This window comes from Haliotis asinina, chromosome 9 (assembly GCF_037392515.1).
Source record: "Haliotis asinina isolate JCU_RB_2024 chromosome 9, JCU_Hal_asi_v2, whole genome shotgun sequence".
Lineage (NCBI taxonomy): Eukaryota > Metazoa > Mollusca > Gastropoda > Lepetellida > Haliotidae > Haliotis > Haliotis asinina.
This window is the reverse complement of record NC_090288.1, coordinates 39,034,622-39,060,124: the sequence shown is the minus strand read 5'-3', so window position 1 is coordinate 39,060,124 and position 25,503 is coordinate 39,034,622. Positions and strand designations below refer to the sequence as shown.

Here is a 25,503-nt window from a genome sequence, read left to right as displayed (position 1 = left end):
TCTGATTTTTTTACTATGAACAATGAACCTGAATATATACTGAACAGCAAATGAAATGCAAGTGTGACTTTTTGTCAACTTTTTCATAGAAGACATAAACATTAACGTTTACTGTTATCTGATTTCATTTTTTCAAAATTTGTGTTTCTTTTGCTGGTCAGTATATGAAGCATAACAAATTCACCCATCATGAACAAACTTTGTGTTGGGACTCCTGTATTACATGAAGTTTCACATCTGGATCCCAGTGGAATTCCCTATTAAATCTAGCCCTCTGACACTTACTACACCTGTTCCTACTTTGTGAAAGATGAACACCCAATGAATGAAAGTGAAGCAGCAGTCAAATTGTTCCAGGGTGACATGATATACAGTTCACACAAAACACAACCAATATATTCAAAATGACATGGCAAACACTAATTACTTCCGCTCATTAACATTGAATAACTGGAATATAACATTAAATATCTGCAACTTGTGTGCAAGAATTCTCTTTCCAGCAACAAGAAAAATGTCCATGTTAATTCATAATATATCTAGGTTCATTATAGATATTTACATTTATTTGTATCCAAAACATCATTGAGAATACTCACATCTGCATATGTGCCAGGAATCATTTGTTTATCGCGAGTCTTTATCTTCTCATCTTTAACCTTTTCAGCCTGCTTTTCCTCTGAAGAGATAAAAAAAATGCATTCCAAATCAGTGACATGGATTGTGATACATACATGCAAAACCTGAAAGGTGTTAAAAAAGATCAGATTCTTAGATACCACTGGAGTTAATATGTCAATGCACGATCAGAGTGAGTGAGTTTGGTTTTAGCTTTTAGCAATATAATACCATGGTTGGGGACACCAGAAATGAATTTCACACACTGTACCAATGTGGGGAATCAAACCCTGGTCTTTGTCGTGACAAGTGAACACTGCATCCACTAGGTAACTACACCTCTCCATTGCATGACAAGCCTTACATATGGTAATCGGAAAAAACAGGGTGTTTCGTAAGTTCTTCTGAGTAATGCATAATAAAAATGTATCTTTCCCCAAATTAGAAATCAGTACGCATTTCAGCTTGGCAAACCTTAATTGTATTAATTCATTATTATTACTACAACCACTATCTTCAACTCCATATGCATAAACATGAATATTCAAACTCAAAACTGAAAATTATGCAACCTGCAAAATATTGACCATCAATTTCAAATTACACCATTCAATGACATAGTTCTTAAAAACAAACAAAGAAGTCAACAAAAGAGGTGACTATACATAAAGTATTAGTTAGCATACACACATTACATCACATTTACGAGATTCATTAATACAGGTACATTGACAGTGGACGTGTACATAGACAAACAGTCAATATGATTTCACAAAAAAACTGTTCAAGATGTCTCCTTTTCTGCTAACAATGCTCCCCCAGTATAGACAATTAAGGCATTACCATTACCATGGTTACCACGGGTGTATAATATTTTCAGGAAAATATTTTTTTAAGAGTCTTTTTTTAAAAATTCCTCATGCTTCTGACAAAAACTGATTCACATGTTCTATTCTGTCTCTTCATAAGAGACGATACAGAAAGTATGGGCTCAAATTCTGGATGGTGCCAAAAAATGTACTGAAAATTGTCCTTCACTAAAGGAAGTGTTATTGAAAATATGTTACATATTGTAGGGTGGTGAAATACGCATTAGACAAGCAGGGATTTTCCTTTGTCTATATATTTCTAAGTATGGGGAATTCTCAGTTATTAATTTTGGAGGGTTACACAGAGTATATGTGATACTACATGCTGTTATAGAAGGGTATTTCCTTGATTAATTCACAACTTACTAGTATGAGTTAGCGTGTAAAGTCATTTACTGGATTCAGTAACAAAACAAAATTGTCAGGTAAAACTGCTTTACATTCTTCAATAGTTTGCTTAATTAATTCCAAGATCCTAGCTCTCTTGCATCTATCACATTATTAAGATCAAGTCCTAATATTTCTGAGTATGACAATATTTTGTCAATATCAATATCTAGCCATCCAAGATATGCCTTCTGTGCTTGAATTGTTCTAAAAGCATATGTTTTGATCAATTTTGTAAACATGTACATCAGACGGTTGTGACATTTCCAAATGTTGCATCGTTGCATCGTTGTTGACAGACTTGTAAAGCCCCATCCTAGCCTCTGGTGAAAGGGAGCACTGTTCTAGCAGTATCTGGATACCTTTAACATTGGAGTTACCAGAGGGGACGGCAGCTTTTGGGCCAGCACCATAGAACTGCAGCTTCTTCAGTTCCGAGTTGGCAGAGTAGTCAATTACAGGCTCCTAGAAAACAACCATTTATGTGTAATAAAAGACAGTTCAGGCACAACAGCTTAAAAATATAGCCACAGCCAAGAATCTTTGACATCAATCATTGACAACTCTGAACACCTGCTGTTCACATTGGGCAAAATGAAATGTAACAGTGAGCGAGTTAGTTCAGTTTTATGCCGTACTCAGCAATATTCCAGCTTTATGGTGGCAGTCTCTAAATAACTGAGTCTGGACCAGACAATCCAGTGATCAACAACGTGAGCATCTACCTGCACAATTGGGAACCAATGACATGTGTCATCCAAGTCTGTGAGCCTGACCACCCGACCCCATTAGTTGCCTCTTACGACACGCAGAGTCGATGGTGTGTAACAAGAAAAATTATATTAACAAGAAAAATTATGATTGTTTTACCTCCTTCATAGTGCGCTTGGACTTCCGGATATGCCCCGGCTGAGACTCCTTTCCTTGTCCTTTATGGGGCTTGTACTCAATGTCCTCTGTATCCTCTTTTTCCTTCTCTACCTTCTTCATTTTCTGGAGGAGAAGACACTTTGGTTTGTGCTAATACTAACATGACTGCATCCACAACAAAGTATGAGTGAGTGGGTTTGGTTTAATGCTACTTTTAGAAATATTCCAGCAATATCACAACATGGAACACCAGAACTGGGCTTCACACATTGCACCCACTTGGCGAATCAAACCTGATGAGCAAGATGAGCAAATGGTGTAACCACTCGACTCCCCGCCACACCCCAACGCAAAGATAGACACCAGTTTGTCCTGTTACTCATATGGCTATTAGTGTATCACAACAAGGTCTCTCATTCTTCTTCTTTATGACAAGAACCAACAATTTGTTTGCAACATATGTGTAAAAAGTATTTAAGAAGTGAGTAAAAGAAATAAAAGAATCACAAGGACATGATCTTTCATTTGTACACTAGCTTTTCATGGCTTGTGTTTACAAGGTGTTCCCTTTCCTACAGGTTTATCAAACAACACCAATATCTTCTTCATAACACTGTGACTATATACATGTACACTGTCATTTTCATCCATAAAGTGCGAAATGTAACAGTCATTCAAACGGAAATTGTTCTCTTATTTCCTTGTAGGTACACATTAGAGAGATAACATATCTAAATAAATCTTTGTCAAAATGTTGAATGGGGACAGGGGTATGAATAGTGGATACAGTTTTCCATCAAAATTGCACTAAAGGCAACAACACTGATCAGGTGATCCAATAATTGACTGGTGATTTCATAAATTGGAAGTCATTGTTTCCCAACTCAGTGTATCAAGGCTCTTGACGATAATCACAGGATTCACTGATGACTACTTATTCATAGATAAGCACGGTGAAAATGTGTTACAGCTATCATGCTGGTGCTGGTGGTGTTTTTTTTAATCTGAACACAATTTCTCACATTTACTCTAGCTGACATACAGCACAGGACAGGTGTTTAAAAAGTGTGGCTTTGCTGACAAAAAGCAATTAAAATGAGATGTTGCTATTATCAGCTACCTCACAAGTTATGATATGAGCATAATTTCTTTCTGCATGTCATGATATTACTCGAATATTATTAGTTGTGTTTCAAAGACTAAAAACAATTTTACAAATTCAATATTCAGGCTGGTGGATAGTCATTGTCTATTTTTCAAGATCTCTTCATGGCAGAATGCTGCAAGTAGCATATCTTACGTCAAATTCATAGGCATCTCCTTTTCGGAACACATAGAAAGGGTAGAGGATTCTTTCATAGTGTCCTCGGATAATGCTTCCACATCCCTTTCCTGTTGGCATTCCAAGCTTTGTGGAGATCTTGGACCACTTCCTTTCCGCCGACACCTGCTCCATACCGCCCTCCTCTTCTACATACTGAAAAGAGGTCACAGAAATTACACCTGGAACACAGGACAATGAAATAACACCTGGGACATAGGACAGTGAAATAACACCTGAGACAGTGAAATAATACCAGTGTCAGTGAAATTACACCTGAGACTGTGAAATTACACCTGAGACTGTGAAATTACACCTGAGACTGTGAAATTACACCTGAGACATAGGACAGTGAAACTACACTCGAGACAGTGAAATTCCACCTGGGACATAGGACAGAGAAATGACACCTGAGACAGTGAAATTCTACCTAAACAGCTCCATGAAATGACACCTGGAACAGCTCCATTACATTTCACCTTGAACAGTTCCAAGAAATAACAGCTGGAACAGCTGTGTTAAATACACCCTGATACAGTGAAATTACACCTTAGCACCATGTACTTAAACCTGGAACAATATTACACCAGGAATACCTCATGAAATTACACTTGGGACATTTCATGAAGTTACTCTTGGGACAGCTCATGTGATCACATCTGTGCCAACTCGCAATGTGTATACAATATAAGAATCACTGTAGGTGGAAATATTATTTGAAAAGAATATAAGTTCAACTACTTCAAAACATTTGAAATCCTTTAAGACTGATCACATTTCCTTGTGCATTAGTTTTATTTTCAGGTAGCCCGACACACTGTGACTGATAGTTTTTGTGGACTGAAGAAAATATAAGTGATTTTTAACAGTCCACATGTTGACACGGCAAATTGACGGGACATTGCAAAGTGAGAATCTGAATAATTTGGAAATTCTCATTTCTGGTTGTTGTTAACAATAACCATAAGGAATAAACAAACAATGAATAATAACATTACATTTTCTTTTACTTTGATGATACCTAGCCATGTTTACTGTTATATTACCTAATATAAACCATTACTCACAACAGCCTAACTGAATAGGAAAATTCATGTATATAAGAGACTAACACTAACAGAAAAAGCATTTGACACAAACAGCACTTTCATAGTCTTAAGAACTGTGAAACACTGAAAGGGTTATACAGTGGTCTTTTATAGACCAGTACGGTTAAAATAAGGCTAATATAGACAGAGGCCTACAAATGATCTTAGATTCTACACATGATGTACCCTGTTTAAAAAATACATCACTGATGGTAATAAAGTAGTAGTCTATGGAACTCTTGAAAGATGGAACACTAAGTCGTCACATTTTTTTACCAATGCCTAGGTTCAATGATATTATCAAAGTGTGGCAATAAGTCAACCAACTTCATCCTGGCTCAGAAAGGCACCTGTCTTGTAGCGGCTAAATTTGTAACGGATCAATACTCAGTTTCATAGCACATCACCCTCAAAAGATGTAGCTAGTCAATCCTTTGCTTGACAGATAAGACTGGCAAGACGGTGGGGACACTTATCACTGGCTACAATATCGGTGTCAAGGAAACTAACACTTAGTAGAAGCACTTCCATATTAAGAAAACATTCTAGGTTAAACGTTAATAATGTTCTTATATGTTATCATTATCCCTAAGATAAAGAATTAAAATGCTGTTGCTATGTATAAATGAGATTGATTTAGTTCCTTTCAAACCTTTATATCCATCTTTATCAGAAAATGAACCCTGCCTAGATGAGTGAATCCAAAATGGCTGCCACTATTTACAATGCACATTACAGTTGATCAACATAGACCAGATATACAAAGCTTCTCCAGTTCATTATTTTTAATTTGTACAGGTAATTTGGAAAAGCTGTCAATATGTCAGCCATTTTAGCTGACAAAAGTATTGATTAGAATTCTTCTAATGTTCTTGCTGTTTTATCAAGTGTAATGTTGTTTATTGTGGTTATTTCAATGTTATCATAATCTTAAACCATATTCATATTAACCAAAGTTAATTCCACATCTTGCACATAAATATCTGGATATGCAAACCTTCACACCATGAATTTCTTATCCCATCACTGTTTGTGTCATTTTCATAATCTTTGACCTAAATTAATAATAAACTTAACCCTCCTCTCAGAAGCATGTCTACAACATATAGGGGTCTAATTTGATAAAAAAAAAAGAACATCGGTACTTAATAAATAAAAGCAGGCTTATTTGTACAAAAAAAAGGAAAGAAAATGATCATACTTTCTGACATACAATGCTAACCAGAAGTTGTTGAGATGCATTAGTGAACTTCTTCCACTAAAAACTAAGCTAAAGCTTACATATCTCAAGTCCTTAATACTTGTACAATTACTTTTATTTTTGATAAAACAATTATATTGACTAAACTGTAGATAAGAGCAGCTTGAAGTTAATGGCTCTATTCTTATCTCTGGGAAGCAATATTTATTTAAAGAACCCCAAAGATCTGTTTGGCATATGCTATATTTTGACTTCTTTGGAACTATCCTTAATCTTCATACTCTGTCTCAATTCTCTGTTTTAAGAGGCATAAACTGTTTCCATCTATTACTGTATATTATATCTAAAAGCAGCAATGACCCCTGACCATGACACACATTAAGTGTGTTTTTGTAAACACTGAGCTGAGCAAGTGTATCTAGGATCAAATGCTTTCATATGGTTTTAATCATGTAAGATCACAACATGTGAAAGTCTTTAAACGTTTCAAGGGCATTTGGCCTCAAACTTAGTTCATATACAGCATATCCATGAAGAACTATCTCAACCCTCAAGTTCGTACCAAACTTGATACTGTTTTTTTCAACCTCTCTCATTAGAATTACAATACAAAGTAATGGGTGTATTTACATTCATGTGTTCACTAAAGATCAAGTTTAAACAAAATATGAAAACATATGTATAAATATAAGTCATAAAGAGGGGGTTTACTTGCAGACAAGTATTGATCTAGTGTGAAGCAATGTCTATGACATGAATGATGTGATCCACTAGAAAGTTCTCATCTGTACACACCCTGACCTAAATACAGCACATCACTGCACAAGTGACAACATCTAGATACTTCTGAGTCCTGACTGAACTGACCTCTGTGCCTCAGTCTTACAACCATAGCCAACACTCATTTTTCATCCATTTTCAAAAAGATCATGATCAAATCATATTCTTAAACAATTGCTCTCTGTTTAAATGTTGATCAGAAAGATAATACCAAGTATAGTGGCTTTAGACAGGTAAGGTATGTAAGGAAATATACAGTTATATGAGTTTTATGAATGGACCATTTCTGTTCCAGAAAGTAGATTGCCCATTTTGGAATACCCTACCATTTATGCCATGTCAACAATAGCCAATGTAGCATAAATATTACAGAAGTCTGCTCGGCAGCCATCTTGTTCACTTGTGGTGTTATGAAAGCTAATGGAGGACACTGTTCTAAATGTCTCCATACTCCAACTTTTTAGACATAATTCAACAACAATTTGAGTATGAATTAATAAAATTTAAAAAGTATATAAACCAAATTTACCAAAACATGCCAAAATGAGAACTACTGTTACCAAATGTAGAACCAAGATTCATTTCAACTTGATCACATATGTTTTTCAGTCTAAGCAGTAATAGTACTAATTAAAGTATGGTTATGTAATTTGATTTTCATTAAATCAATTTTAGCAGTTTGCATACTAGAAAGAACTTGTGTTCTATAATGTCAAAAAAAGTGTCCAGATGAAATCAGTACTGACACCTAAAAAGTGTTGCTAAACATAATACCATGTCATAGCAAAACTAAAACCAATTTTCGAATGACATTTTTGGTATGTCTGTAATACATAACCATATCAAACTAATAAATCACATGAAGTTATGAAGGTGTACTTACCTTGTACAAACCAAACAAATCCATCAATTTTTTCTCCACGTGAGGAATCCTTAGTGAACATCCCTTAAAACACACAAACAGTAGGTCCAATATGTTGTTGAAGGTAAGGTTTGCTCAGATAAGTTCAAGCATAATGCATTTATCACTGATATGACTGTGTGCCACTATGCACGTAAACTAAATTGTGCCTTGCTCACAGCTATGGAAACAAAGAAATTTGGTAGTAGACACAGTGGCTGGGAGACATATTTGGAAAAAGATTTGATGTTTTCTTATCAGGAAAACATTATAAATAAGTTTAGCAGCTTGGGGTGGCTGGTGGTACCTGGTTTTTTTTTCCTACCATATCATTTGATGATGTGATCTTGTGAATGTGTATGGACATGTTTATAATGTTACATATGTGAACAGCACTCATACTGAAACAACTGTGACAAATGATGCTACCATAAAAATGAACTTTGGGCTGAAAAAAGAATTGGACAATAAACATGATAAATACTGTATTTGGGTATACAGTGACATATGGTATACAAACAAAAACATAATGGTACTTCATTCCATTTCCAGAAAAAGTGTCATACCTGTAACTCCCAAAATTTGGCCAGTTGATCAAGGAAATTGAGTTTTATTCTGGATTTAGCCTGTTGAGAAAATTGGAAGAAAAGTCACATGACCAGAAAGGTTAATATGCCCTTGTCAATGCAACAATATTAAGAATATAGTCACTCAACAACTTTATTTTCCAACTGGTATACAAAGTTTGGTCAGTTCATATGTAATTCCAAAATATATATGTTGTATATGTACATTAGGACACAATTCAAAACCATTATTCTTCAACACTGTAGATTGAGCCTGATGGGACGAGGCTGTGCTGTCAATAGCAAAGCAATATGGAGAAAGGTATGGGCAGAAATCCAAAATGGCTGCCTGGGGAAATGCCCAAACTACCTTTGCTCATATTTTAGATGACCAAAAACATCTTAATGGTGTTTGAAATATGTGTAAAATATATCATAAGTAATTAAAGATTCATATGAAAAACATTTTGTATGAAAATAGTACGGTTTATAGGGAGAACTTACCTCCAACTCATTAAGTCTTTGTACTCTGGGTACAAATCTAAATTTTTCGACATCTACAGCAAATGGTGGTTGCCAATCCTAAAGAAATGGAAATTAAAGATATGATTCACCATACTGAATTGGTAATAGGTTATCATGCTATAAAAAAACTTGTAACTGTCATTTTTGTCAAAGTCCCATATTTTCTTACTAAGTTAAGTAATAGGTAATTCATATGTAGCAATGTGTTTTGGCTTTGGAATACAAGGTAGTTACAAATAAGAAGAGATTCCAAAAATAAATGGTCAGGTAAAGATGACAGATCACAAAAGAGGCTTGGATCCAACCACACCCTCTTTTCACAAGATACAATATTGAGGCAAACAACATGTTTGCAGTCATTTTTATGAAAATTATTTCACATCAGCAACTGAACAGGGTTACCCTTTAGTTGTTTTTGATGTATAATGTCAAAAAGGGCTGTTGATGTCAACTTTATGCTTATGTATCCTATGTTGCTTGTCCATACAAGTTTGCTAATTCTTTCAACTTCCTTCATACTTTTCAAATTATTCGTCCAAGTTGACTCATAATAAACAACAATACTATTAGAATCTGATTCTAAACGATTAAGATGTTTATTGTGGCGATAATAGTATCTCTTTAGTTTTCTGAGACACGCTGACGCGTCAACTATGGCAAAGATCGGAAGGCCCAGCAAATAACATCTGCAGCTTGAGCAAGGGGTCCTGTTTCCCATTGGCCTGGCTAAAACGTCATTTGCTGGTATTACATTCTATATCTTTGACGTTGGGCATGGAAAAAATAACAACAAATGATATTAAATCCACCCAGCCATCAACAAGAATCAACTTTTAAAACTGATATCCATGAAATTAATGACAGTTCTTAGGTGATAGTCCAAATCTAAACAAAAGCGTCGCCATGTTCTCTGTTGAAGATTGCACGTATGGATAACCTGGACACAGGACTTAAAGAGTGGACAACAATATTGTTGCGCTTTAATAATTCAAATAACACAAACGATCTGAAACACACAACGCACCGGTGGTGGTTTTATTTTGCATATCCCTCCTTTGACGGCAATGGGTCTTATCTTTGCAATATAACCCAATGGATCTGCAAACTCCTCCTCTGTTGGAGTAAAAACCAGTGCCTCAGGAGGAGCCACGAAGTTAATATAGGGGTCATCCATTCCGAACGAATGAGAATAACACTGTATCCTCCAGGAATTATAGGTGACACATGTATTCACTCCACGGAAACTGTATTTTCACATAAAATCCATTGAAAACACCTTCAGTACAACACACCGTAAACGATGCCTAACAACATCCCAAACTGTATCAATCAGCATATCATGTAGTTCCTCAACTGTCAACATTTGCATTGAAACTGCATTATTTACCTTCTTTTCTTCCACATAAAACGATATATTAGTCTGAACTATGTATATATGAAATTTCCTTCGCTTAGAATATTTTTTAAAAAATATTGCTAAAAAGTACGTGATTTTGCGTATGAATACAGCGTATACTGAGGTCATGCAAATGTCATAGGCAAAACTGTGATACGTTTCATGCTGCATGCTTACATAAAAAAATAGACGTATTCAAATTGTTTAATAATGACATATATAATATTGATTTGATTTGAATTAAAAATGTTGGTAACCAATCATGGTTTATAACTTAATGGATTGGAATTTTACTGCGGATCTTTCGTACGCGGAACTTTCAAAATGGCGTCTGCAGGTGCGAGGTAAAGATGCGCACAGTTCAAATTTGTTGATATGTACGAATATGAGGGGTGGTTGAGAAATACACGTATGCACGTTTGGTGCACATAATATACGACCATTTGAAGATGACCAGAAAGAAATACGGTGTTGCCATAAATGTAATATGTTGACAACACTTGCGGTTGAGACATGCACGAACTTGCAAAGATCTGCTTTGGCACTAATGACAGGTCTATTAACAGCTAAGTTAGTATCTAGATGATACTAACTTAAGATATCATAATATTCATTTTGAGAAATTGACCCCGAGAAATTAAAAATGTAATACGTTCACACTTTTCACACCATTGTTACCAATCCTGTGGATGCGACACGAGTTTGCAGGTAATTTTGGGCTGGGGGTCCGGCTGTACCCCCATTACATGGTAAAGTTGCTCGAGGGGGAGTCCTTCACCGATGTAATATTCCAACACTAAAATAAGTTCATTGATAGTTTTATGTCTGTTCCAGTTTATTGAATGTTTATTTAGGGTGAGGTATGCTTGTCAGTTTGTAATTTTGGTTTATGACAGTCTAAGTAAACTAGTCTCAGTACCTTTCGTTACACTCCACCACTGAGTCTAACAAAACCTTATGGTGTTGTGTATGTAGAAGAAAAGGACTAACACCTTCTCAGTCCGTTTGGCCACACACGTGGTTCCCTTTTATTCTGCCTTCACCTAAAACAAGCCTTCCAGCTCAGAAACGAACCATGTATTATTGGTTACATGTAAAAGTACAACTTGAAAGCGGAATATGGAATGCGACTGACCAAAACACCACATATGGGAGGTCGCGTCAGGTAACCTTTGAGATTGACCAATCAGAACACAGCTTACCAAATCACGAAAGTGGACATTCACACATACCTTTTGAACTTTTTTCTCGAAAAGGTTCGTACCCGAACGATTTCGAATGCTATTTAGTGTACACTCGCTTCTAGGTGATGCACACGGCTTCCATGCAACCATGACAACGGCGAGTAAACAGACGCTGAAAATAGTGTTTTTGGCAATATTCAAGGATGTCATCTTGCAGAAATATTAGCTCATGGTAACCATGTGAAAAGAAACCCCAAAACTTATATACTGCAGGTCAAATAATTGTGTTTTATGCAGATTTTTGTTTGTGGAGAGATTTGTGTCAGTGACCTGAACATTTTGAAAGTACCTCCAATCCCTAAATGGTAGCTGTTGTCTGATTGGTTAAATCTATTTAACCGTCTCCCGTGTCCCTGGACAGTCATTGGTTGCTCAAAGGTTACCTGATGCGACTTCCTACTAGGTTTTGTTAGACTCAGTGGTGGAGTGTAACGAAATACACTGAGACTAAGTTTACTTAGACTGGATTTATGATGGTTTTGGTGGTACCAAATCACACTTTATATCCCAAAGTGAGCCGATTTCAACGTTCTGGTGATTTTGACAATTGCATTGTTTACGCTATACTGGGGAGTATGTGCGCAATCAGAGTGCACAAGCTATTTGATTGATAGGGCGGATACCCAGTCACTGTCATATGAAGTTTTATTGGCAAAGGAAATCTGGAAGTTAAGTTAAAGAAAAAGCCAACAAACATCAGTGTTATTTACCACAATTGTTAATACTACTTCAGATGCAAAATCAGTTGCAAAAATTCAGTAAGATCAGTCGATGACTGGTTCTTTAACTACCTGTATTTATTGTGTAGCTGCTCTTTTTGTCACTAAATGACTGCAACATTGTCAGTGTGACATTAAATTTTAACTCACTCACTCACTCACTCAGTAAGATCACTCATAAGTTGGTAACAGGCAACGTTTAAATAGGAAGCCCTGTGATCACAACACTCCCTTGCAGTGCAGAGCAAAAAGAATGGCTCATCATTGAAAACCCATACAGAACCCCATGTGGAGAGCGGCGACAGTCATTAATGCTATTTTTGTAGGAAACACTTGATATTTTTGTGTCAAATAGACAAATATTTCCTTTATCACTGAAGGTAAGTAAAGTAAAGCTTTAAATGATAATAAAGATAAAAAATATGTTTTTTCTTTACATCATTGAAAACCCCAGATGCTGGGATACACTTTGCAAATGGCATGCCAATCATCTAATGACAAATACTACATAATTTACTTAATCAGACACATATGTAACTTTCAACAGTAAATACTAGGAAACAAGTTTTTGAAAGGGTTGCCAAGAATGAATCTTGCTGTTGTTGACTTTTTATGTGCTGATCTTCTCGAGGGATGGTGACCTAAGGATAACCTATCGGATAAAGGTCATCTGTGGTACTGTAAATCTATAATATATGACGCAGGTTTTATTTTTACGGCCAAATATTTTACTGTAAAAATTTGTGCTCAGTGAATAAACATTCAATCACTCAACCCACATCACCTGTGAGTTGTTACCATAACACATCAAGTTTGAAGACAGAAATGCCGATTGGTAGTAGCATAAAAAATCATTAAGGCTGGAAAACGCTTAAAACATTTCAAAGGACCATATATTATCGACAGGATTAGAATGATAAACTACTTTTCGCAATGTAATTGAAAATTGGATTCTCAGATACATTCTTCGACAATGGGTCCACATCAGAGTTCGCAATGAGTAAATTAAGAGTGTTTCCAGGAAATAGTTAAACAATCAAATAAACTGGAGAATAAAATCAGTTACAGTACTCATAAAAGTTGTTAAACAAACTTAATAACTTACTGTTTCCATCTTTATTGTGCGATCGTGTAATGTAATTCAAGTGACATCTCTGCTTTCATCGTTTCAAACTTTATGCTCGAACACAATGTTTAATGCTAAGATATATGCTTAAAACTTTCTTGTCAGAGGTCATAACCAAGCAAGATGCGTTCTCTAAGCTCCATAATATATGTATATGTGGTGATTCATAACCATTTACGGTTCCGATATTGTTTCCTATTTGGAAAAGAAAAGTTGCATTTCTTATGCGTGTGGGTATATTTTCTTATCAAGTAGGAAACAGAGCCATTAAGATACCTTGTACACCATTTCACTCATTGATGGCATCCGAAACCACTACTACCTCAATGGTTCCAGGGTCATTGGAGTAGCCTAGCAGTTAATGCACATGCTCATCACATCGAAGACCTGGGTTTAATTCTCCACATGGGTACTATGTGTGAAACCCATTTTTGGTGTCTACCAGCGTGATATTTCTGGAATACTGCTAAAAGTGACATAGAACCAAACTCACTCGCTCACTCGACATGCTCAGTGGGTCTCAATCGGATATACAGTCGAACCCCATTGTCTCGAACTCGGTGGAGACGAATTGTCGAATTTCCGGTTGTGTCGAACTCATTTTAGGGTCCCCAAAGGCTCTAACAAGTACGAATTTACCCTTTTGTCTCAAACTGTCAAAGCTGGTTGTTGCAACTGAAAACTTCAGTCATGCAATCGGAAGTCATCCTCATAAACGTGCTACCTAAAGATCAAAAGTAACGATTAACGGACTCAACAATCAAGTGACATGTTTAACTACGCATCTATACACACATTGTCAGCACACTTACCAACTGAACTTTACTCAAACAATTAACCATAATTAAGTTGTTACCAGTGACACATTGATCACGGACCGACAGGATATCTCTAAACAAACAATGGTGCATGTTGTTGTCATGTGACAGTCTATGTTAGCGGTCATGTGATTTCTTTGAAAATACAAAATGAGAAGTGAGGAAAACGGAGTTGGATTATATAAATTGATGTTTTGTTTTTGGTTTAGTATTTAAGGTGTAGGATCAATTTTTTTAACCAGTACGGTTAGTAACATGGCAGAGCAATTCAGCGAAGGACGCGATCAGCCCGGGGGGATAACTGGATTCTGCTGTGATGCCATGCCCGAACGCCAAACAGACTGTAATTTCGGATTTTTTTAAGAGATAAATTCCCCACATGTACACGTATGTACATTCCGATTCCGTTTGTATGAACTATACAACTTTTTATACTGACTGAAAATAAATTAGTGCTGTCAACTAAATGGGATCACTTGTGAGTTTGTTAAATTATTCTTGTTCTTATCTTTTTGTATGCGTATTTATTTGCCATGACGATTAAAGTGATTGAATTGATTTACATTTGTAGATGTTGTAATTTAAAGATATACTGCCGTAAACGTTTATTGCAAAGATATATTGTTCGTTTGTGTATCCTACTGCAAAATAACGATGTGTTAAGCACCGTGGTTGTGTTGGTTCTTGGTCTTTTCAATTCTGACAGATGTGTCAAACACTCGGATAAGTCGAACTTTCCCCTTGGACCCGTCGAGTTCGACACAACAGGGTTTGACTGTATATGGAATATAGCAAGATAAAAAAATATAAGACAATTTAAACGCATGTGTTTAGGGCAGCAAGTCATTTCACACATTTTTTCATGCATGGGTGTTTGTGATATATTTCAAGTTAGGAAACTATTTGAAAACAGCACTATGGAACATCCATAGCTTTGTGTAGTGACGAGTTACCATTAAACTCATTTAGAGGAAGGAATTCATCCGGATCAGTGTGTCTTATGCTTATCTATTAAAATAGTCCCAAATAAGATATATTTGCAATTCACCTTTTAAATGATGAACTCTTAGGTCTTCCACTGAAATGTTCGAATCTTTATGTCAGGTAACCTTTCAAATTCAGCAACATGGCTTTGAAATCATAAGCATGAGGAGCAGGACATTTGGATAAACAAGCCTGATTTCTGTAAATGATAATGGTTAAGATGTTATTTGTTATTTTTTATCCCTTGTCCCAAAAGGGAGTACAATTAATAGTCTTATTAGAATCAGTTAAGGTGTTTGTTCACTCATGCAATAAATTCAGAAGTCTTTTAGCCGAAAATATGCGCAATACAGTCGTTCTTCAGTTCTCCACACACAGCAGGAGCAGAGTGAGGGATTCTAGCGTAATGAAACTGTACCTTTGAGGGAATGTTTTTGTTTAGGGAAGGTATTGTTTGGTAGAATAAATAATTCAGAATGATACCAGTAAGGAAATGAAATGGACTTGTGATAGAAGGCTGGCAGCTGATTGGATCCAGCTCCTACCCAGGATAGTGTAATAGCCTGGTGGGTAATGTATTCATTCATCATGCCAAAGACCAGGTTCAATTGCCCACATGGCTACTGTACAGAGTGTGAATACCATTTCTGGTGTCCCCTGACTTGGTCAAACCTGAATCTCGAGATATGTTTTTGACACACTTTCCCCATGGAGAGATACCTCATTGGAATAAAGATCATATTATATTATGATAGGTAAATTGAATGAATAATGATGTCTTAATGCAGTTACTTTTGTGGTATAGACACAGATACGTAACTAATTTCAATTTTCATTTTCCAGTCCTGGCAGATCAAAAAAGTCAGTTCGCTCACCAAGGACAGCTCAGTCCCTTAAAAATGCTGGAGACAGGAGTCAGCTGAATAACAGCTTTGAAGAAAACATGAACAACAACAGCTTCAGCAAGAAAACACCAAAATCTCCAGATCTCCCTAGCATCAATGAACGATTGGGTGAGTTCACAGAGTGAATATCCTTTTGACACTTCAGATACAAACGGGCAGCGGGGTAGACTAGTGGTTAAGAAACGAGTAAACTCAAAATTTTTGTACTCATTTAACTATAGCATTTGAAAGACTTGTGGTTAGTCGTAAGTGGAACACCAAACTCATTCTTAAAAACTTTTCTTTATTTCAAACTGAGCGATTAAGAGTTGCCAAAAAGCCATCTGCTTCACTCTCACACGTGAACATAACCGCTGACAGGTTACCCAACTCTGCAGAGATGTCATAGGAGGAACGATTTTCAGTTAGTTCTAAAGAAAATGTATAGGAAGCTTGTCATTTTGCTGATTTCTCGACGTCAACAAAGACATGCCAAATTGTTGTGTTGCTGTCAATGGCTCCTTGGGGTCGGGTGATGGTGTCACTATGCACAGCTCTTTTTCACCACGTGGAGTCACCCCTCTGCCGCGCATGTGCAGGCACCCAGGTAAACATTCAAGCCCGTATCATCATTCCTTTTGCTGTCACCGTGATGTACGGACGTGCTGGAAAATAGATTGAAACAAAGATAAAGTTACACTCTTCTCATGGGTGGTGTGAAGATGTCTGAGTCTTCCTCTACTGTATGTATGGTTTATTTGTTCGTTAGTAGAGAAAATGAAGTGTTTATTTAAACCAAGAGTTTACTTGTTTGTCTGTGACTTTGTATAAGCGCCGGCTTTCCTGTGGGTTATGCACGTGTTGCTTTCCCATGGCGGAAAGCTTTTGCCCATCGTGTTGAAATATACCAACTAGTTCATGTTGTGGGTATCCACATAATTTTTTTAATGTTATGTACATGTTAGTCAATTGTGTGCTGCTGTATTCGCCATCAGCTTATGCTTGGCATATTGGCTTTTTTGGCGTTTGCTACTTTCGGAACAAATATCCCTCCCCAAGACTAGCATGACAAATGTTTATTTTTTCTCGAAAAGGGGGCCATGAGCCCGAGGTGTGAGAACTCTGTTTTGGTTTCTCCTCCCCGGTCCCGTAAACGGAGGGCGGCAGATTTCCTCTTTTATAAAGAGTTATGGGAGGTGGGATGGGAGCCGAAGGAGCTTCCCCCGTCTAAGACTAAGAGAGCTAAGCATGGTAAGACTAAAGACCGTAAGTCTAAATGTAGTAAACCTAAGTCTGTCCCTATGCCTCAGTCCTCTTCGTCGACATCTGGTTTTGATATGTCACTTATAACCCAGTTATTTCAGCAGCACATGGACCCGGTCCTCATCCATGAGTCAGTTGGAGGTCTCCGGCAGGAGTTCCTCACTCACTCTGAGCAGGGGACGGAGAGTCTGGGGGGGCGGATTGCCAGGCTCTACTTCCTTCGTTAGCCTGGAGATGTCTGTTGATCCGTTGCCTATGGCGTCGGGTCAGGACGCCTCGGCTACCCCGGAGACTGAGGGTTCACTCCCAGTCCCTCTCTCGGTCATGGCGCAGGAGCCGTTGAGGATTCCTTTGGGTTCCGGTCTCTGTGCCACCCCTCCCCATGAGAGCGGAGGACTTGGTTCCGTCCGAGCTTCCTCCTGCGTCTCAGGACCGGGGTTCGGATGCTACTGGTTCGGTGACTGGACTGGAAGGTACCTTGGGCTCTTCCATCCCCACTGTAGTTTGATTGTCCACAGGGTCTGGGTGTGGGTCCTCTTTTTGAGATGATTCCAAGTCGACCTCGGTTTTGGAGACTGAGGTGCATCATCGTATCGCACAGGCTATTCCCCAGGCCGCAGTTCCGACTAGCTGCCCGGACTCGGCTGAGTTCCGCCTGCCGGGCGAGGCGTTTGCTCCTAGGCATCCCTCGCAGACGCAGCTCTGCATTCTCCCTTCCTTGGTGCAAGATGTGATAGATCCCCTCCTTGCTGGGACACGCCTCTGCTTTGATTTACCAGAGCTTGTTCGGCACTACCAGTTGGGCACCCCCCTGTGGCAGGCATACCAGACCTATGAGGAGGTCTATCAGAATGCCAAGCTGCAGGTTAGGGTAGTGGTCCCGGCTTACATTACAGAGGTTGGCCCTGGAGGCGGGAGAGAACTCTGGGGACGTTTCCCCGAATGTAGTTCTCTTACGTCAGCTGTCTGAAGTGCCCATCTGATGCGTGACTCATTGAGATAGGCGGCGTCTACAGTGATGTGCACAGACATGGGGATGCACAAGCTTTGGCTGTCGACGTCTCGTTGCTTAGCAGCAACACAGCAGACCTTTCTAGGCCTTCCGTTTCAGCTGGGAGTGACATTGTTTCCGGGGGCACAGCAGGTCATTCGGGAAGCTGCAGCAGCTGCGGTGTCTTTTAAAGACTCGAAAGCCTTGCTGGAGCAGCCGCAGGTTTCTTGCCCCAGCACTCCCGTAATGAGCTCTTCTTCTGGGACTTAGGCCACTGGGCAAGAGTAGGAAGAGGAGTCGCGCCGCCAAGGGCAAGGGGAAAGAGCGGACCTCTTCGTCCAGCTCTCAGCAGTCTTTTCGCGACCCCCTGCTAGTCTCGCCGGCTGCTCCTGCGGGGAAGTGTCAGTCATCTCCAGTGCTACACGGGACTACTTAAGCCCTCTTGCCTCATGTCCCAGTGGGTGGTCGCCTCTCCCTCTTCCTACCTGAATGGGAGAAGGCAACGTGAAATCCTTGGGTGCTGTCCACCGTTCGCGTCGGCCATCTACCGCTGTGGAATTGGTGCCCTCCTGTCCAATTAAGGCGGGTATTCTGTGGGACAGGGTTCAGGCTTTGGAAAAGTCCACAATAGAGCGTGTAACGGATTCAGTGGGTGGCTTGGCCTTGGAATTCCTGCGGCAGTTGCAGACACAATTCTGGCTTTGAGGCGGGATTCGACAAACGTTCAGTATGAGGATAGGTGGTATCGCTATGCCCGCTGGTGTTCAGAAAAGGGGATTGCAGATTTTCTGCGGAATTAGTTTGAGTAATTCTGAGTTTTTGCAAGCTTGTTTGGAAGAAGACCTGGCGGCTTCCACCATTCGTGGCTACTCCACCGCTATTCACCTTTCACACCCCTGGCGATGGTGCTCTGCTGTCAGGCGAACCAGCCCGCCTTGGGATTTGTCAATCGTGCTTGATTGGCTGTCCGGTCCTACTTTCTCATGTCTATCGGCTGTTTCCATTCAAAATGGAAGTCCGTATTTCTGGTGGCGGTAATGTTTGGGAGAAGGGTTGGTGATGTACATGCCTTGTCTGCAGACCTGGCGCTGACTGTATTACACACACCATGTCAGTATTTGCCTTCTGGATTCCTACTGTCTGAAGATTGATCTTGCTTTCCTTGTGACACCTATCTAACTTCTCACTCCCACCCAGCCTTCTATATCGGGGACCTCTGCAACGAGCACTCACCTGTTGGATGTCCGTAAGACCCTCAAGGTCTATATCAAACGAACACAAGGGATCCATACGGATACCCATCTGTTCTGCTGTTATGGTGGTGGGAAGGCTGGGTTGCCAGCTAGCAAACATGCACTATCTCGCTGGCTAGTTTCTGTCATCTGTGCTGCGTACCAGGCTATGGGCAAGCCTCCCCCTGGAGGATTGATGGCTTACTCAGTCAGGGCAGTAGCCGCTTCCAAAGCATTCACATCGGCACTGCCCATTGAAGAGATTTGCTCTGCTGCTATTTGGAGAAGGCCTAGCACGTTCATCAAGCACTATCATTTGGCCGTACTGTTCTCTCCAGAGGACAGTGTCCTGCCACCCTGGCCGAGCTTTCTCTCTGACAGAGGCTGCTTACCACAATCAACAAGTTTTTTTTATGTAATAAGTAGATTATTTACTTATCTGTGTACACATCCAAGGTTAGACTACTGCTCATGACCTCAAACTCAAACATATTCACTGCGCATGCGTTATGGGCGCAGCGCAGCAAAGCTGTTGAAACCACTTTTTCTCCAGCGCTGGGGGAAACTTTGGAAACTGAACTCACAGGCTTTTTTCTATTGTGTTTTTTTTTCAACTTTATAGGTTGAATTGGCATTTTGGATGATTTGTATCAGAATTTGCAAAGTTGTGTTTTACGTTGCATGTGAACTTTAATAGAAAGAAGCCATCTGATACATATAGCAGATATATAACAGGAACGTACTATCTAGACATTTTATTGTTTGCCCACGAGAATCATAATTTGCACGCATGCACACCCTCATTACACTTCACGACGAAAACAATGAATTTTCTACTTACCTTACTATAGGTCTTATGCATATTACCTCAAGCTTCGTTAAACGAGATCAGACAGTCGCTGATTTGCCATTCCCTTTGAATGGCTACCTCATGCATCGACGGATGTATAATCACCGAAGTGACGTAATCTCCATACCCCCTACTGTTTCTGCACCAACTATGTTGCCGACGCTGATGCTGACGCCTGTGCCTAAGCCGTCCTGCACACCAGCACCGTTACCTATGCCGGCACCTATGCCGACACCCATACTAATTACAGTATTCCTCATGTCTCAGCTAACAATAAGGACCCGTTGGGGATTAGACTATCACCGGACTTGTTAATACCACCACATCCTATGGTTGCTGATGCAGTTGCCCTTCTAGACGCAGACGTCTCTCAACTGTCCCTTAATCCCACAATTAAGCCTCCTAAATCAAGGAAGGCAGACTACAAAGTGCACAACCTAGATTTTGTCGATACTGGTGCTATGCTGGATGATTCCTTGAAACGCTTATTGGGTTCACCTCAGTTGTCATACCGGGTGCAAGATTCCAAGTTGGCGGCTATTGATACGGAGGTAAAGCAGATGTTAAAACCTATATCAGTCCTTGCTTTGGCGTGGGATTTAACAGACGACAATGTGTTTAGGATTGAAAATTTTTCTATGCTCTTTCAGGGGCAAGGGAAAGTGCTTCATGATTTACTTGCGCATTTACATGCGGCATTGGCCATGACTTTGACTTTGCATCGTTCTGTATTTTTAGAGCCATATTCCGGGCAGGAAGATTTTAAACGCCAACTAGTAAGAGCTCCTTTTACTTCTAGATTCCTATTTGATAACAAGATCCTGTAAGTGTATCGGCAGCACGCAGAGCTCACCAATACTGAAGTGTCTCTCTCTACATTTGAGGTCTTTTGTGGGAAACCAGTGTCAAGAGGCAGGGGCAAACGCCGTTATGTCCTGAGAAGAGAGGCTATTCAGTCTTCCTTTAAAAGAGGTGATGCCGATGGACAGAGGAGATAGCAGGAGCGTGCCCGTGAGCCCCCCGCGACACCCGGTAGGGGTAGGGGTAGGGGCAAGCGTCCTTACTCTGGCTGCTGAAGTTTTGGACTCCCACAACTGGGACCTCCCGCACCAAGTTGTGCCAGTTTGTCCTACACCTGTAGGCAGGAGCTGGGGGTCTTTTGGCCCAATTGGGAAATCCTGGGAAACCTCTTTGTTAACAAGCGTGTATTCTCAGGTACAACATGCTCTGTAAGCAGAAAACATTCAATTACTGTTAACCAAACAGGCAATAGAGATAGTGCGAGATCCCCATCAGTCCCCGGGGTTCTACTCACCCATCTTTCTAGTACCCAAGAAAGACTCAGACAAGATGTGCATGATTCACAACATGGCAGTATTCAACAGACCTCACTTCCGAATGATATCACTAGAACAGATCCAGGCCAAACTACTAGTAGTATAGGGAATGATAGTCCGAAAACACTTTTCAAAAACCCCTCTAAAAAGCCTCATTTACTAAATGAGGCTTTGGTGGGACCCTTAGCTCTTGCTATTATTACCCCTACTACAAAGCCACGCCATCACGTTTACCGTGACTTGGCAGGCGGTAACACTGTGCCGTACGGTACGATCAATAATTCTTCTCTTACAAACCCCCTACCCGGCCCATCCCTCAAGTAGTACAAGTTAGGTTCGTCGGCTTTCATATCCACTTTATCTATGTTGTAAGTTTTGACTGACCATATAGGATCGGTGGCTCGCTTACGGCTATCGCCCTCGTGTTCCCCCGGCTGGTATAGATACCTCACTAGGGCCCTATCCGGTATCTGTTTCTCCTTCCCACGCAATGGAGCGGCCGACTCTGCAACTATTGATTTTAGTTTGATAGCGTCTGCCGGTTTCTTACCGGTGAGACGGGTGACTTCATGGTTGATTGCCGACACCACCTCGGGTAACCTCGCTACCCATTCGGTCGATCGTTTTCCAGTGGTTATCATTTCCCTAGCATATTGATGACCGAACAAGCGCTCAGCCAAAGTCCTATTAAATCTCTCAACTATAGCTTGGCTGCGATGGGCTCCGGCCGTGCCACGTCTGACCTTTGTATCGTGTTTGGCTAGCAGTTGTGAAACGGCACCCATGAACTCCCGTCCGGGATCAACTTGCAGCTCTGTTGGCCAAGTCAGCGGGCTGCGTTTGTATATGCGTTCTAATCCTTTGGCTACTTTGGCCGAATCTTTCGTGGTCAAGGGTTCGGCTTCCTTGTAACGACTGGCTACGTCCACTACGGTTAAGGCATACTTGTACCTCTTATCATGAGGTAGGAACAGTAGGTCTGCCTGGTGAATGCTATTAGGTATGTTAATTCCGAAACTCCTTCTAGGTACGTAGCGTGGCGCCGGCAAATAGATCTGCCACAGGGCTTGTTTTTCAAGCCACGCTTTGGCTTTCTCTGGTGATACTCGTGCCATTTTAGATAGCTTATCTACTGCGCTAGCTCCTTTCCAATATCCACGCGGGCTGTAATAAATAGCCTCAAATTTTTTCATGTCCATACGCGTATGTGTTTATACCATCAATAGCTATCCAACGTTTCGTGTCCATAGGCGATAGGGACGTCTTGTTTATAGTCAGTCCGTATATCTTATGTCCATCACTTCTAAGCGTGTTCATCTTATGCCTAAAGGTACGGGTCTTGAACAGGGCCTCCTTGAATCTGGCGTGTTTGATGTGTTGTTTCACCACATACTTCTTAACCCCTTTAGCTTTTCGGATCTCACTATTGTCGGTTTTCAATATGGAGTACATCTTAGGCCTCAAACCTATGTACTCAGCTATTGGCGTGCCAGCACACTCGTCCTTCATCTTACCTAGGACCTTTTTATTTACCGTGCTGTGTATAGTATGGGTCTTAGGATAGTCGCTGGTGTCGTATAAATCGATGTGTTTTTTCATGTCCTCGTACACGTCCTCGGTTCGAATCTCCATCAGCAGGGAATCCGTGTCAGTGTACAGCACTTCGCACCTGTCGCCGTACTGTTTCTTGAGCTCGTTGTAGTAAAAGTCGTACATCAGGTGTTTGGATAAATCGAGGATGCTCATCCCCACGTAAACAGGCCGGTTGAATTTTATGTGGCTTTTCTTCATGTGTATGGCAACTAGGTCGTCTGTGAATATTTTATTACGGTTGAATGCCGGACTGGCTATCAATTTCCTGAGCTTGTCTTCCTCACTAGATCTAACCAGTTTCACGGTTACGCGTTTCCTCAGGTTTTCCATAGTCTTACCAAACACCGAGTTGTTCATGAGCTTGTAGAGATTTTTCTCAAAATCACTGGTGGCTTTTTTTCGTAGGTCTGTGTTCATTCTGATGTAGGGCTCCATCCATGGGCTCTGGTCGAACATGAGCACCCTGTGTATTTTGGTCAGCCTCATACCCAATGACAGGTACAGCTGTAGGTTGCGATAGTGAACTATGTACTTGGTCTTATTCATTAAGTTAGGCACGAGTTTCTCAACGTCCGCCACACGACCACCTGACAAGTTATGTTGGTACTCAGACATCCAGTCTGTGTTAACCTTCATACGTTCGGGTGCAAGGGGATAGCTGTTGTGCGATGCGTGTAATTCCTTGGGATACTCTAAGTCAACTTCGAGGATATACCCTTTGTTCGAATCTGATGCAATGCTCATAACATCAACGTTTGGTACCCATTCGAATCCTCCTGTAGGTAGATACTGGCTCATGGCCCAGCCGTACAGGTTATTTGCGTCGAGGTAGAGAATGTGATTGGTTGGTTTGTTAGGATCGTAACCTTTCACGTATTGATTATTTGCTTTAGCGTATCGTTTGGATGCCATGGAAATCCCACCTCGCAAGCCTTTCTCAATGAATAGGTGCATGTCGTAATCTGTGAGCAATTCTAAATTAACTCCTGTCTTTTTAAGCAAGGCGTCCCACGACAGACCTGGGCTGGTGTAATACCATGCGGGGTCGAGTTTATACTGCTTGAAACATGTCCGCCGAAACGTCTCGAACACGTCGGCTAACAGCAGTACATCTGTCCTCAAGTACAGGTCGTGATAATCGCCAAGGTTCTTACAACCCAGTTTATTCCATACGTTAATCGCGTGCGAGTAATCGTCTCGTGAGACGGACGCCTCATTCAGCTTGCTATAAAAACAGTCGATAGGAGGTAGTCTGGTCTCGGTGAACTTAGCCCAACTATCCATGTACTCATATGGGTATACGCCCTTCCTCATGAGCAGGTGTCTAGTCTCGGCGTCTGTGTATCGATCTGTGATAGGGAAGGTATTGTTGGCCTTGACCAGACTGTCGAGTGACGACAGGAGGAATTGAAACGAGTCAATGAACCTAAGTCCGTTTAAGCTGAAGGAGATGTATCTCTCCATGTTGTTGGGAATGCACGATATATTACCATCGATTTTCGCGATGGCCTGCATGATCAAGTGAGAGTCGTATCCTCTCAAGTTGTGAAAGACAACGGGAATGTTTATTGTCTTAGGATTGATTTTAAGCTTGAGGTTGCACGCGTTGTGAGCGGCGCCTCTATACTTACCAGTTATGTGGCAGTGATCTCTCACCGAATCACCGTTAAGTGGCGAGTCGCACACATGACAGTTAGTGCTACTGGCGTGAGCTATCTTGTCGGCTCTGGTCATACGCATGGGAGCGATTCTATACAATGCATTCCTAATAATTTTTTCTTCCTCCTGCAAGCACTTTAGAAACCTTTCAGCCGCGTCAGGACCCCTATACACTACCGGAGCTTTCGTTTCCCCGTCACAACGGACGACAATGTATCCAAACGAACAGGCTTTATGCTCTTGTGTTTTGTGTGTGAAACTCCCACTAGTGGATGATTCCC

General features: G+C 40.3%; 2 protein-coding genes across 8 annotated transcripts in view; one reads left to right on the top strand and one right to left on the bottom strand.

The window, feature by feature from the left end:
* Nucleotides 1-10,453, bottom strand: part of LOC137297002 (lysine-specific demethylase 5A-like) — a 49,273-nt gene extending 38,820 nt beyond the window's left edge. For 3 of the 7 annotated variants that reach the window (XM_067828935.1, XM_067828939.1, XM_067828937.1), the window contains exons 1-8: nucleotides 10,151-10,448; nucleotides 9,106-9,183; nucleotides 8,602-8,661; nucleotides 8,018-8,080; nucleotides 4,045-4,221; nucleotides 2,745-2,867; nucleotides 2,237-2,339; nucleotides 600-679 (exon numbers count right to left, since the gene is read on the bottom strand). In XM_067828935.1, the coding sequence (XP_067685036.1) occupies nucleotides 600-679; nucleotides 2,237-2,339; nucleotides 2,745-2,867; nucleotides 4,045-4,221; nucleotides 8,018-8,080; nucleotides 8,602-8,661; nucleotides 9,106-9,183; nucleotides 10,151-10,300 (834 nt within the window). In that variant the 5' untranslated portion in view covers nucleotides 10,301-10,448. Of the gene's footprint in view, nucleotides 1-599; nucleotides 680-2,236; nucleotides 2,340-2,744; nucleotides 2,868-4,044; nucleotides 4,222-8,017; nucleotides 8,081-8,601; nucleotides 8,662-9,105; nucleotides 9,184-10,150 lie in introns of all 7 variants that reach the window. The other 4 variants (XM_067828941.1, XM_067828940.1, XM_067828942.1 and 1 more) reach the window with 2 other exon arrangements.
* Nucleotides 10,454-10,825: 372 nt separating this feature from the next.
* LOC137296122 (coiled-coil domain-containing protein 77-like) overlaps nucleotides 10,826-25,503 on the top strand; it is a 57,415-nt gene continuing 42,737 nt past the window's right edge. Inside the window, exons 1-2 of the mRNA XM_067827813.1 lie at nucleotides 10,826-10,866; nucleotides 16,257-16,426. Of these exons, the coding sequence (XP_067683914.1) occupies nucleotides 10,847-10,866; nucleotides 16,257-16,426 (190 nt within the window). The 5' untranslated portion in view covers nucleotides 10,826-10,846. The remainder of the gene's footprint in view (nucleotides 10,867-16,256; nucleotides 16,427-25,503) is intronic.